The following is a 13082-nucleotide window of genomic DNA, read 5'->3' on the forward strand; positions in this document are numbered from 1 at the left end:
TTGTGCTCACTATGCCTGTGTAAAAAGAAGTACTATTTTTACTTTGCCCTAAAACTATTTCTTTAAAATGATTTAAAAAATCATTCCTAGTTTTATCCTCTGGCACTTAATAAGTTCATATTGTTATCCAATGATTTTCATTATTTCATAAATTTCAATCATGCTCTTTCTTACCCTGTGGCTTTCCAGAATGAAGAGCCTAATTCTTTTATCGCCCCTCACTTTAAAAAAAAAAAAAATATGCTCTCTCCACTCTTGATCAAATGAGATGTCCTTCTCTAGACCTTGACTGGCTCTGGGTATCTTTGAAGTTCATCAAATCACCAGGCCCCCATCACTTTGCCTATCATTCTGTATAAAAGAGCACAATGGCTTCAGTTAAGATGTAAAAGTCTTTTTGAGACATTAAAAAAAAATCAAGCAGTCCCTTTGCTCTGTGCCAATCCAGCAAACGCTGAAAAGGCTTATGTCTTCCTTTGACTCTGAAGGGAAGTTAAACACACAGGTACAAGGCAGCCTTGTAATTCATTGTGGAAATGGCAACTTGAAAGCTCTCACCTACACCAGCTCATCTGACCCTCGCCTGAACCACAAGATGCAGAAGAAAACATACTATTATTCTTATGTTTCACAGACAGAAAGTAAGAAGATGAATCTGGCCCAAGAACAAAGCTGGACTTGGAGAGCCAACCCCTGGCCCTCCAGGCAAGAAACAATGCCTTGGTCACTAGACAGAACAACCGCCTGTGTAACTGCTTGTCACCTTAAATCCCAAGCGATCCCCTCTCAAGTTTCTTGTGGTGATCTTCAGCAAAGTCCTATTAAAAGGAAAGATCCTCACGGTCCACACAACAGGCTTCCTTTCTCACATCACTGGGTAATCTCAGTCACGCTGTGTGTCCGGACCACCTATAGGCAAAAGACTCCTGAATTCATAAATCTAGACTGCACTCCTCTCTTCAGAGCACACCAAGCAAACTTAACATTCTTGGTTATCTCAATATGCACAGAACTTCATCTCCTTAATTGTGCCCTTCTCCATTGCGAGAACCCAACTCTTTCGTTGATCCTTCTATGAAACACATGTCCAGAAAGTTGGTGTCACCTTGACACTTCTTCCTTCCCTTCTGTGCCTATATCCAAGCCAATATCAAGTCCCTCCACTTTCATCTCCTGCATGGTTCTACGTTATGGCCACATCTCTCCTTCCCTACCATAACCAAAAAGCAGCAAGCTGTAGTGGTCCCTTATTTAAAATGGACTCCTCCCTGATCTGCTCCCTTTCAATCCCTCTCCTCTATAGCTGGTAGAAATCAAAAACATAACTCTGATCACATCTGCCTGCCCCATCCCCACTAAAACACTTCAGTGGCATCTCATTACTTTTACGGTAAAGTCAAAATTCTCATAATCAAGCCAATGTGTGCCCTGGTCCTTACTTGCAATACCATCTCACAAAGCTCATGGACATTTCTGGAGCTCCAGATTCACTCACCTACCTTCAGTTCGTTTTCATCAGCCACAGGGTCCTAGAATAGTCCCTTCTCCTCCATCTTTCAGATAGATGCTTAAGACGCTGTCATCAGAGGCAAAGCCATGCCCCCATTATACCTTACCTGACTTCGGTTCAGCATTGTTGTGGTTTTGCATTTTATTTTGTTTGACTTGAGTCAGAGTCTCATTCTGTAGACCAGGCTGGCTTCAAACTTGGGGTGATCATTCTGTTTTTGCCTTCCAAAAGTATGTGTGTGCCACCACACCAGGCTTGGTTTTGTTTTCTGTGCGAGGCTTAACTATCTCTTCCACTAGATTGTAGCCATTGCCCACGCCAGTCTCCCCTGTGTAGTGTTGAGTACTTTGTCCATGATCCCCCAGCATGGAGAGAGTTCCAGAAGCCAGTGCATGCCCCATGCAGACCCTGAGCGTAGCAATAAGCTCTGATGATGAAAAGAACTGTAAGAGTGGAGTCCAGCACAAAGACAGCTTTGAAAAATCACTTCTATTTGATTTTCCCATAAAGACCTAGAAGGAAAACTTAAGAAGGAACAGCCTACTCCCCCACCCCAACTTATTGTTATTAAATCAAGGCGAGTCGGTGAGGACCTCTTGATCCCTTCACTCTGTTAAATACCAACACATTTATCATCTTTACTATAACACAGATAGAAAAGATCACTTTCTAGATTTACACATGTACACAGGAAGGAACACCACCAAACACTGATAAGAGCTAGATAGCTTCATTCCACGGATCAGAGCAGAAGATCTCACTTTGGTTGTTGACCCTTTGTGTGGGTCAGTGTTGGGGACTGAACCCAAGACCTGATAAACGCTAAGCAATTAAAATGGCTCTGCCGTGGCGCTACCTCCCCAGTCTTTCACACTAGTCAGGAGAGACACGTGCAAGCAGACCAGTCCACCATTACTGAAAAGGGAGAGGCAGGGCAGTGGGAGTGATTTCTGCAGCAGCCAGCCTCTGAGGAAGAATTTGGAAGTCTATGAATACAGAATAAACACTGTCACTTGGAGACATATTGATTCTTTTTTCCTACTAATGGCTCAGATGGTGGAACCACCAAACAATGACTAAAATATGAGTCAGATGCTTTCAAATCAAATCATTTCACTGAAGCAGGAAGACAGGCAGCAGAGAGCAGGTCATTAGAGGCTCTAACCAATACCTGCAAAATCTGAAATCCATTCTCCTTAATGACTGCCTCTTCCCATCCAAGTCATTTTGACATTAGTGAGCTGGGGACATTCAATCTTCACTGCTTGTGACACCCAGTGACCATCCATGCTCCACGGGAAAGGCAGCTCCTGCTTGGAATGACATATCCTTCCCAGTTCTGAGTCACCTTCCTTCTCCCTTCCAGGCACCATCCAGCACGCCTTCAGTAATGCCAAAGGGTTTGGGAAATGCTGAAACTGCCCTCTGTGGTGGTTTAACAAAAATTCCCCCCTCCCCCACCCAGGGAGTGGAAATATTAGGAGATCTGGCTTTGCTGGAATGGGTGTGGCCTTGTTGGAGGAAGTGTGTCACTGTGGGGATGGGTTTTAAGGTTCCTATGCTCAAGCTGTACCCAGTGAGACAGACCACCTTCTGTTGCCAGTGCAAGATATAGGATTCTCGGTTACCTCTTCAGTACCATGTCTGCCTGCATGTCACCATGCCCCACCATGACGATAATGGACTGAACCTCTGAACTGTAAGCCACCCCAATTAAATGTTTTCCTTTATAAGAGTTGCTGCGGTCATGGTGTCTCTTCACAGGAAGAGAAACTCTAAGACACCCTCAAAGTTGAGTTTCATGAGATTTGGGAAAACTCAACTTTCATTTAAGAATAAAATTAGCTACTGTGAAGATGAAGTTTAGGGAAATGGTTAAAAAAAAAGTTGTGTCTTTAGAGGAGCAGAAGTGTATAATGCTCCAAGGAGGTGAGAATACGCTGTACACAGCAGCACATGGCAGAGTACATTCTAGACCGACAGCAGGCATGTGACCAATTCCCACAGCATCCTTTCTCTGCACCTCCTTCTAAATTTTTAATTGTTTCTTTAAATGTTTGTCCTTATTTTATTTCATATTTATATTCTTTTTTAAAAACTAGTTTGAGGACAATTTTTGCATATGTATATATATGTGGTATATGTGTATGTGGTATCTGTATTCACATGGGTGTGAGCACACATGTGCGTGAACACATTCAGTGTATGTCATGAGTATGGAAGCCCCAGGTCAACACCATGTGTCCTCAGTCTGTCTCTACTTCATATATTGAGGTAGAGTCTCTCACTGAACCTGGAGCGTTAGCTGTCACTGATCTCTGCCTCCCTGGCACTAAGATGACAGGTGGGCCACCACAAATGCCTGGTTGCTATGGTTCTAGGGATCTGAATCCTAACCCTGTAAAGGCTTTGCCCATTGAGCCATATACTTCTTGCCTCAAAGATGGCTGTTTTGAAATGGTCTAAGAAGTTACCAGAGAGTAAAACCTCTTGCCACACTTCTTGGCACAGAACCAAATTACTACACAAAAGGTCCCACATGCACCCCTGTGTGTCAAGTGCTGGTTTATATCCCATCAGACCCCCCTTTCTGACAATTATCATTCAAGCATCAGAAGAGACAAAGCATAACTGCTCCTTCTACAAGGAAGTCATATCTTGATAAGTTCTCTACAAGTTGGAAGTCTCACACATTGGAAATGCATTAACTACCTCTGACCTACACATGATCAGAGTCAAGCATCAGGACAAGAGGGACTGCCTGGGCGCCTCAGCATCCCCTATCCAGTATGAGGGTAAGAGTATTGTAACATAGTGTGCACTGCTGGCGTGCGACAGGACCAAAAGTCAAAGTTCAAAGTGAGGAGCCTACTGAACGCCCATTGCTTTGACAGCTAACATTCCAGTTTCAGTGAGTGAGAGACCCTGCCTCAGTGTAGGAAATGGAGAGAGACTGATGAAGACTATGACACTGACCATCTCAATATCTTCCATACTCACAACGTACACTCCATGTGCACCCCAAATGTGTGCCCATGCACATGTAAATACAAACGCATACATCACATACATACATACATACATACATACATACATACATGCAAAACATTATCTTCACAAGCATTTTGAAAAAGAATATAAGTATATAGTAGGGAAATCACAAATCAAACCATCGTAAGTCAAGAATTGTCTGCAGAATGTCCAGCACCTAATGGCAGTGTAGGTCTCCCCAATATGCAGGATGAAGACAGGGCAGCAGTTCCCACCCACTGAGTGCAGCACAACACACACTGCTCTCTCCCCCTGAATCTATCAGTTTACTTAGAAGTAAGAGTAACACATCTTTTTTAAAAACTGATTTATTGTGGCAAAACATGCCTAACATTTACAATTTCAACCATTTTTAAAACAATTGAAAGTGTACGCTTCGGTAGTTCATTAGGATGGTCATTACGATCATGCATTTCCACGGATTTTGTTTCATTTTCCCAACCTGAAACTCCACATGCCTTAAGTAACTTCCTAATTCCCCCTGAAAGGGGTGTCAGGTTTACCAGGATCTATTTCAAGAGGGCTCCTGACGACCACCTACTTTATGTCTTGTTGAATTTGACAGCTCCAATGTATGCACAGTTATACAATACATATGCAATATAATATATATTATATATATATATTTGTGTGTGTGTTATATATATATAAATATACTAGTATGCATATGTACACATTCACCTGTTAAGAGGTATTTGGGTTGTTTTCAGGGCAACATATTCTTAATATAATCCTGCAATTTAAGACTCTAGATAAGTTAAATGGTAGAAGGCATAGAAAGTCAATAGGGGATCAGACATGATACTCTCAAGAACTTGTATCTCAAGAACTTGTAACTTGTCTGGAAAGAAGAGAAAGTGGAAGGAACCAGCATTCACTAACAGATTACCATTGCTATGTGCTTTACCCAATTACCTCATGTACTGGCTGGCCACAGAAACTCTGAAAGACAGATATTGTAACAGTCACTTTGCAGCAGTGGATCTCAGCCTTCCTAATGCTGCAACACTTTAATACACTTACTTATGGTGTGGAGACCTCCAACTAGAAAATTATTTTCCTTCCTACTTCATGACTATAAATTTACTGCTGTTATGAATCATAATGTAAATATCTGACATGCAGGATAGCTGATACGTGACCCCTATGAAAGGGTCAGTCAACCCCCAGGGGGTCACAACGCACAGGTTGAGAACCACTGATTTACAGCAAGAAAAGCAAAATGCCAATCATTTGAGTCACCATCCTGCAGCAGGGAGGGTGGGATTCAAACCCACATCTTAGATTCAGAAGGCTGTGTTCCTTCCACTACACATGTGTCCCCCGGATTCAAGGGGAATGGCAAATCCTGGGGGAGGAGTCAGGAAGGCAGCAGCAGCAGCAGCAGCAGCAGAGAGCAACGTTCTTGAGAATGCAGGCAAATGGAAAAGGCCAGGCCTGCAGATCAGAAAGGCCTCAGAGGTGGAGGAGAGGAAACCACAGGAATGGAGGACAGGGCGGGATCAGCAGAGGCACACTTGGGCACTGGGGGATGTGGAGATGATGCTGGAAGAGTGGGAAGGGACAAGTCAGTCACAATGCAGTGTCTGCTCAAGGAGTCTGAGCTCCACAATATAGAAAATGCTGAGACACTGAGTCGAGACACAGTCAGAGCTGATTCAGGGAGATGATAATGTGAAACACAGTGAAGGGAATAGGAGAGTTCAGCCACAGGAAATGCCAGTCAGAGATGAGACATAATCAGAATAGAAAAGGAGGTGTGGAGGCACAGGGACAACTACGGGGTGGGGGAGACAACAGACCTGGTGGCTGAAACACTCTGATTTAGGTGAACATACATCCCGCCCAGCTTTCCTGAGACATGTTCTCCTTGTAGAATTACTAATCATACCTTTTGCTCTCAGAAAGAGCAGAGTTTGGGCAAGAACCTCTGTGATCACACTGATTATGAGCAACAAGAAAGCAGAGACAAAGGGAACTGTCACCAAGATGTGGCACCTGGGTCAGTCAGGAAGACAGTGCCCTTTACAATGCAGGAGGAAGATCAGATCCCAAGTCTACTGCCTGGGTGAGGATTTACTTCAGGGAGAGGAGCACCTTGCCCGTGGATCTGCGTTGTATCACATGAAGGAAGGCCTCATTGACCTGAAAGGAATCCAAAACGCAATGTGGTCAGACTTACACATATTTCAGCGAATATCTGTCGGACGGCCAATTATTAAAATATTACTATTGAAATAATATCAGAGTATTAAGCTGCATCTCTATGAACTTTATTCAATTATGTAACACTAAGTCACCACAAATGCAAAGGAATACAATAATATTTAAGAATAACTGATCCACAGAACTCCTCCCCATCTAAGCTTATGATTTTCAGTGTTATCAGATACATAAGTGCCAGCAGGCAGAAAGTTCTGGCAAGTCCTTATTCTACTGGAAGAATTTTGTGCCAGCTTTTGAAAGAATGATACCCCTGGAAGAAGAATCAATACTTTAATTTCTAAAAATATTGCCATTTTATTAAAATTAACCAGTTCCTCTACAACTAAAATTATGACATATCACAAATCCTATTTTCAGAAATACAAGGTTGTAAGGCTAATTATAAGCAGTCATAGTAATGAAAGCAATGCGATACTGGCAGGAAACAGATGGATAGAATGGAATAAGGGGCCCCAAAACAGAACCACACTCACAGTCAACTGATCTTTAACAGGAGTAAAGCAGCTCAATGGAGCAAACAATGCTTTCAACAGACAGTCCTGGGAAAGCTGGAGACCCATATTTAGAAACCAAAAGTGATACAGGCATTCACAAAAATTACCTCATGCCAGTTCATAAATTTAAATGTAAAATGCAAACTATAAAATGTCCAGGAGACAACACTGGAAAGAATCTAGTTCACTTTGGATTTCACAGTGGATTTTTGGATACAGCACCAAAAGCACCATCCATGAGGGAATTATTAATAAATAAAGTTCATTAAAATTAAGAATGCTGAGGCTGGCAAGATGACCCCGCAGGTAAGGGTCCTTATGCAAGCCTGGTGACCTGGGTTTGATCCCCAGAACCCACATAAAAGTAGAAGGAGAGAACTGACTCCACAAAGTTGTCCTCTGACCTCCACATGTGCACTGTGATACAGGCACCCACACACTTAAAAATAATAACTTTTCAGTTAAAGTATGTGGAACCACAGAGAGAGTTCAGTCAATAAAGCATGTGAACCTGAGTTAGACTCCCTGAACCCACATTAAGAGTTTCATGTGTTCCTGTGACCCCAGCTAGGGAGGCAGAGACAGGAAGATTCCCAACACTCACTGGCAATCAGTCTAGCCACATCAGTGAGCTCCATGTTCGATGAGAGACTCTGTCTCAAAAGCCAAGGTAGAGAGTGACACAAGAAGTCACCTGGCATCCACTTCTTATCTCCATATGCATGCACACACATGTGCATACACCTACATATATACATGCACATAAACACAAAAAAAGAAAGTTGAAAATGTCTTCTCTAAAGAAGACATTGTTAAACACATGAAAAGACAAGGCATACATAGCCTTGTAGAAAATCATTGCAAAGCACATACCTAACGAAGGGGATAGATAGATAGATAGATAGATAGATAGATAGATAGATAGATAGACGCTAGAGTGCTCAGTAATAAGGAAACACCCATCTAAAAAATGAACAGACATATTACCAAAGAAGCACCCAGGTATCAAATAAGCACATAAGAAGACACTCAGTAGACAGAGTAAAACAGTGGAGACCCACTAGACACCTATGAGGATGGCTAAGAGCCGTGGCACTAGTACCAACAGTGGTGAGAAAGCAGAGCAGTGGGGTCTCTCACTTGCTCTTGGTGAGGGCACAAGGTGACAGAGACAGTGGAAGGCAGTGTGACAGTTCCCCACCTGTCTAAACATGCACTCGCTCTACAACCCAGCAACTACATTCCTGAGTCTTCACTCACATAAACCGGAAGCTATGTCAAAATAAAAACACATACATGAAAGTTCTTAACAACCTCATCCACAGCTGGGAAAACCTAAGAGCAAGTGCCCTTCAATAGGCAGTTGGATAAGCAAACTGGTACATTCATGCAATGAAGTATCATTCAGTGGCAAAAAGAAAAGAAAATTAACTAAGTTGGATGTGGTGGTGCACAATGTTAATCTCAGCACTTGGGAGACAGAGGCAGGGGAATTTCCGAGTTCAAGGCCAGCCTGATCTATGGAATAAGTTCCAACAACCAGGGCTATATAGAGAGATAAAACAAAAACAATAACAACAACAAAAGAAAAACTGTCTCAAAAAAGAAAGAAAAGAAAATAGAAGAAAATGAACTACCAAGCCATAGAAAGTCATGGAAGAGCATCAAGTGAACACTGCTAATGAAAGAAGAACAACCAGAAGATGATGCCAACCAAATGGCATTCTGAAAAGGCCAACAGAAACACCAGAAAGGGCAGTGACTGCCAAAGATATGATGTAAGGGGCTGAATATGAAGATGTGGAGCCTGGAGGATGGTTTAGGGAAGCTATTCTGTAGGCTATGTAATGGTGGTTACATAACAGCAGAGCTCACAGAGCTGTACCACACAGATGGAGACTTGATGCACACTCCCCACCGTGATTAACACTCTTCATGTGCAGGTGTTGGCTCGCCGGTTGTAACAAACACGCCACGCCAGTGCAGGGTGCTGAGTAATGCAAGCACTTCTGACTGTGGAAGAGGGAGCATGAGAACTCTAAACTTCCTCTCCAATTTTTCTGTATACGTAAACCTACTTTAACAATAGTCTATAATAAATGATGAGTACAAAGAATGAAATTAAAAATCAAAGAGTGGAATGAACAAAACAGTCACGATTTGCAGACAGTATATAAAATGAACTAAAGCAACAAAAATAAGCAAGGGCATCCAAGAAGGGAAATAAAAAAGAACTTATAAAAACTGCTGACTGGTCAGGTAGTGGTGACGCACGCCTTTAATCCCAGCACTCGGGAGGCAGAGAGGCAGGTGATCTCTGTGAGTTTGAGGCCAGCCTGGTCTACAGAGCGAGTTCCGGGACAGCCAGGGCTACAAAGAAACCCTGTCTCAAAGAAATCAAAAACAAAAACAAACCTATTGACTGTCTCTACATTGAAAATATCAATGAGTAAATGTAGCAGAAGTAAAATATTGTTCTCAAAAGTAACAAAAATAATATTTGTGAAAAACGGAAAGAATATCTCATAAGATCTTATGGAAAATACTTTAAACTCTACTAAAAGACAAAGATCTAAGCAAATGGCTACTTACAGATAAGACAACAAATAAGAAAAGGAAGAACAAAGGTGTGAAGTTACCTTCTATACATTAAAACATACTTCAAAGCTACACACACAAGAGCTGTACGATGCTAGTACATGAGCAAATATTTGAACCACGAAAGGAGAAAACAGAGAGCAGATCTGTGGATCCTGAAACTTGAAGAAAGATGAAAGTAGCATCCCGAATCATGGAAAAAGACTGAAAAAGCTGAAAAAAAACTTGCTTGCTACAAAGAGGAAGATAAAAATTAACAGTTAGCTGAGATATACACAATGCAAAGGTAACCAAATATAGTCAGTCGTTAAGGTAGTATAACATCATAAATGTGCAGACTCACATACTGTGTCTACAGTCACATACTCACAGATCAATACTGTGTCTACAGTCCCAACTATTCTGGAGGCTACAGCAGGGAGATGGCTTGAGCACAATTGTTCAGGGCTAGCCTGGGCAACACTGCAAGCCTCTATCTCAGTGGTTCTCAACCTTCCTAATGCTATGACCTTTAATACAGTTCCTCAATGTGATAATGCCCAACCATAAAATTATTTCATTGCTACTTCATAACTGTAATTTTGCTACTGCTATGAATTGTAATGCAAATCCCTGACATGCAAGATATTTGATATGGGGCCCCTGTGAGATGGCGACCCAGAGATTGAGAATTGCTGCCCTATCTCAACAACTGAAACCTATAAAATTAATAAACAAGAAAACCGTTTTAACCCTGGGATAATGAAGGACTCTGAAATAACCACAACCATAAAACAAAATATTGATGTTGGAGAAGCTTAGGTGTTAGACAGCGGTAGACAGACTGGGAGACTTTTGCAACCTAACTGCTCAAAGACTAGTTCAAGGACTACAACTGTCTGCAGTCTTGAAACCCGCCTGCATGTTTATAGAAGCCTAACCTAATGGCAAAATATCCCCCCCAGTGTGGTGGTTTGCATGGGAAATATTGGCAAATACTGGAATACTTGGTCCCCAGCTGGTGTCAACGCTTGGGAAAGTTATGGAACCTTTTTGAGGTGGTGCCTTGCTGGAGAAAGTGAGGGGGCTAGGCCTGCTTGCAGCTCACTCTCTGGTTTTTGTTGGCTGTTAAAAGATGTGTTCTCGCCGGGCGGTGGTGGCGCGCGCCTTTAATCCCAGCACTTGGGAGGCAGAGGCAGGCGGATCTCGGTGAGTTCGAGACCAGCCTGGTCTACAAGAGCTAGTTCCAGGACAGGCTCCAAAGCCACAGAGAAACCCTGTCTCGAAAAACCAAAAAAAAAAAAAAAAAAAAAAAAAAAAAAAAAAAAAAAAAAGATGTGTTCTCTCAGCTTCCTGTTCCAGCCATCGGCTACCATGCCCCTCCCCATCATCATGGATGCTCCCATAGGAACCTAAAATAAACTCTATCTGCCATAAGTCCCTTTTGGTCGTGATGTTTTTAGCCCAGCAACATAAAGGGAACTAATACACTAGATGACTTACAACACATCAAAGTTGAGAATCACAGATCACACAAAGAACTGTACACAGTGAGGGAGGGGCAAATAGAAAACTCAAAAGAGACAAAAACAATTCAAATAACTAGAATACCTCCTAAATACAGAAAGAAAGTGGGGTTTTGCGTGTGTTTGTGAAGTGTTTCTTCTGCGGAGGTGGGGAAGGGAGCACAGAGTTGAGGACTGAGTGACCTTCGCTGTATGAAATACACCACTGAGCTACATCCCTAGCCCAGCCAGCTGGTAAATATACAGAAAGATGCTTAAATTCATTAAAGTCAGGAAACTCCCATTAAAATATAAGATACCTCTTTCTGCCTTATTATTTGGTTAAATACCAGAAAGATGGACACTGCCACATAGCAACAAAACGACAAGTAAACAAGAGCTCTCACACATTGCTGGTAGCCAAAAAAACCTGGTTGGGCCCTTCTCCAGAGTGACTGGCAATCAGAATGAGTATATGTACTACCACAACCCAACAGTCCTGCTCCTAGCAAAACATAATAGCTTAGACCTATGAGACTGTTTATTATGGTAACATTTCAGTGTCATGAAATCAACCTCGAGGTTTATCATAAGCGTATTTGCAAACCATGGTGGGTGCATGCCATGTACCACTGGCTGGTTCTGGGAGGCAATGGAGTAAGCACAGAAACAGCAGCACCCAGTCTTCAGACAGCACGATGCCTGAAGGTGAGAAGCAGGCCCAGATCAGAAGCACACCACCAGTTACGCAACTTAAAGATAACATAAAATATCTGGGATGTCAAATAAAGAAATGCATTTAATTAATTTAAGAAAATAACACACAAATATGTCCGTGCCCTTCACAAGGAAATACAAGTCCACAGAAATGCATCAAACATGCTGCAGAGATGTGCTTGGAAGGAAGAAAAGAGTGAGGACGGACAGTGGCGGGGGACAGCCAGTGGCAAAAGAAAAGGCAAACATTCACAAGTATACGAACACAACAGCAAAAGGCTGGCCTTGCATAGCCCGTGTATTTGTTAACACATGTTTGAGAAGAGATTGCTGGTTAACCAACCCTTTCCATTTGAGATTGTCCCAAAGAAAGCACACACAAAATAAAGAGCTTAGAAATAAGCAGAGAAATCAATCAATCATGACACTCTCTGTGCAGCATGAAATCTATTTTCAAAAAACATCTGCATTGCGGGGCTCTGCGCCTTAGGAGACCTTTCCACAGTGCAAACAGACTCACTGGGAGGAGGTGGCTGATGTCTAAGACAGATGTTAGGAACACTCATGCCCGTCACTATCTCCAGGTGACTCACGGCTGCTCGACTCTCCCTGTCAGATAGGAGCTGTTCATTCCCTAAGGTTTGTCCCAGCCTCACAATAGGAAATCGTTGAGAAATAAGTTTGAGAGTGGTGGTTCATCACCCAGCCCCCTAGGGAATGAAGACTCCTCTGCAAACGAATGCTAACGTGAAAAGGAAGCTATGACTTCCAGTGCTCAGTCTTGTTTTTATCCACTTTCACCTTAACCATTCTGCATATAAACCTTTTATAAAAATGAATCCCATATTTACCTGGCTTGCTAAAGAGATAAGACTATGTGGAAAGCTTAATCCCATTTATCTGACTGTATTTTAGATGGCCCATCAGCTTTCCAGGCCCGGCTGCCACTTCTGTTATTATTGTAATTGCTTCTAAAAGTAACTCAACCCTGTCTGCTTGTTC

The 13082-nt window shown here is 42.3% G+C and overlaps 1 protein-coding gene across 1 annotated transcript in view; it reads right to left on the reverse strand.

The window, feature by feature from the left end:
* Positions 1-4851: 4851 nt before the first annotated feature.
* The window catches only part of LOC119827545 (quinone oxidoreductase-like protein 2), a 34276-nt gene continuing 26045 nt past the window's right edge, over positions 4852-13082 (reverse strand). Inside the window, exon 10 of the mRNA XM_038349310.1 lies at positions 4852-6706. Coding sequence (XP_038205238.1) covers positions 6638-6706 — 69 coding nt within the window. The 3' untranslated portion in view covers positions 4852-6637. The remainder of the gene's footprint in view (positions 6707-13082) is intronic.

This window comes from Arvicola amphibius, chromosome 12 (genome assembly GCF_903992535.2).
Source record: "Arvicola amphibius chromosome 12, mArvAmp1.2, whole genome shotgun sequence".
NCBI classification, from domain to species: domain Eukaryota; kingdom Metazoa; phylum Chordata; class Mammalia; order Rodentia; family Cricetidae; genus Arvicola; species Arvicola amphibius.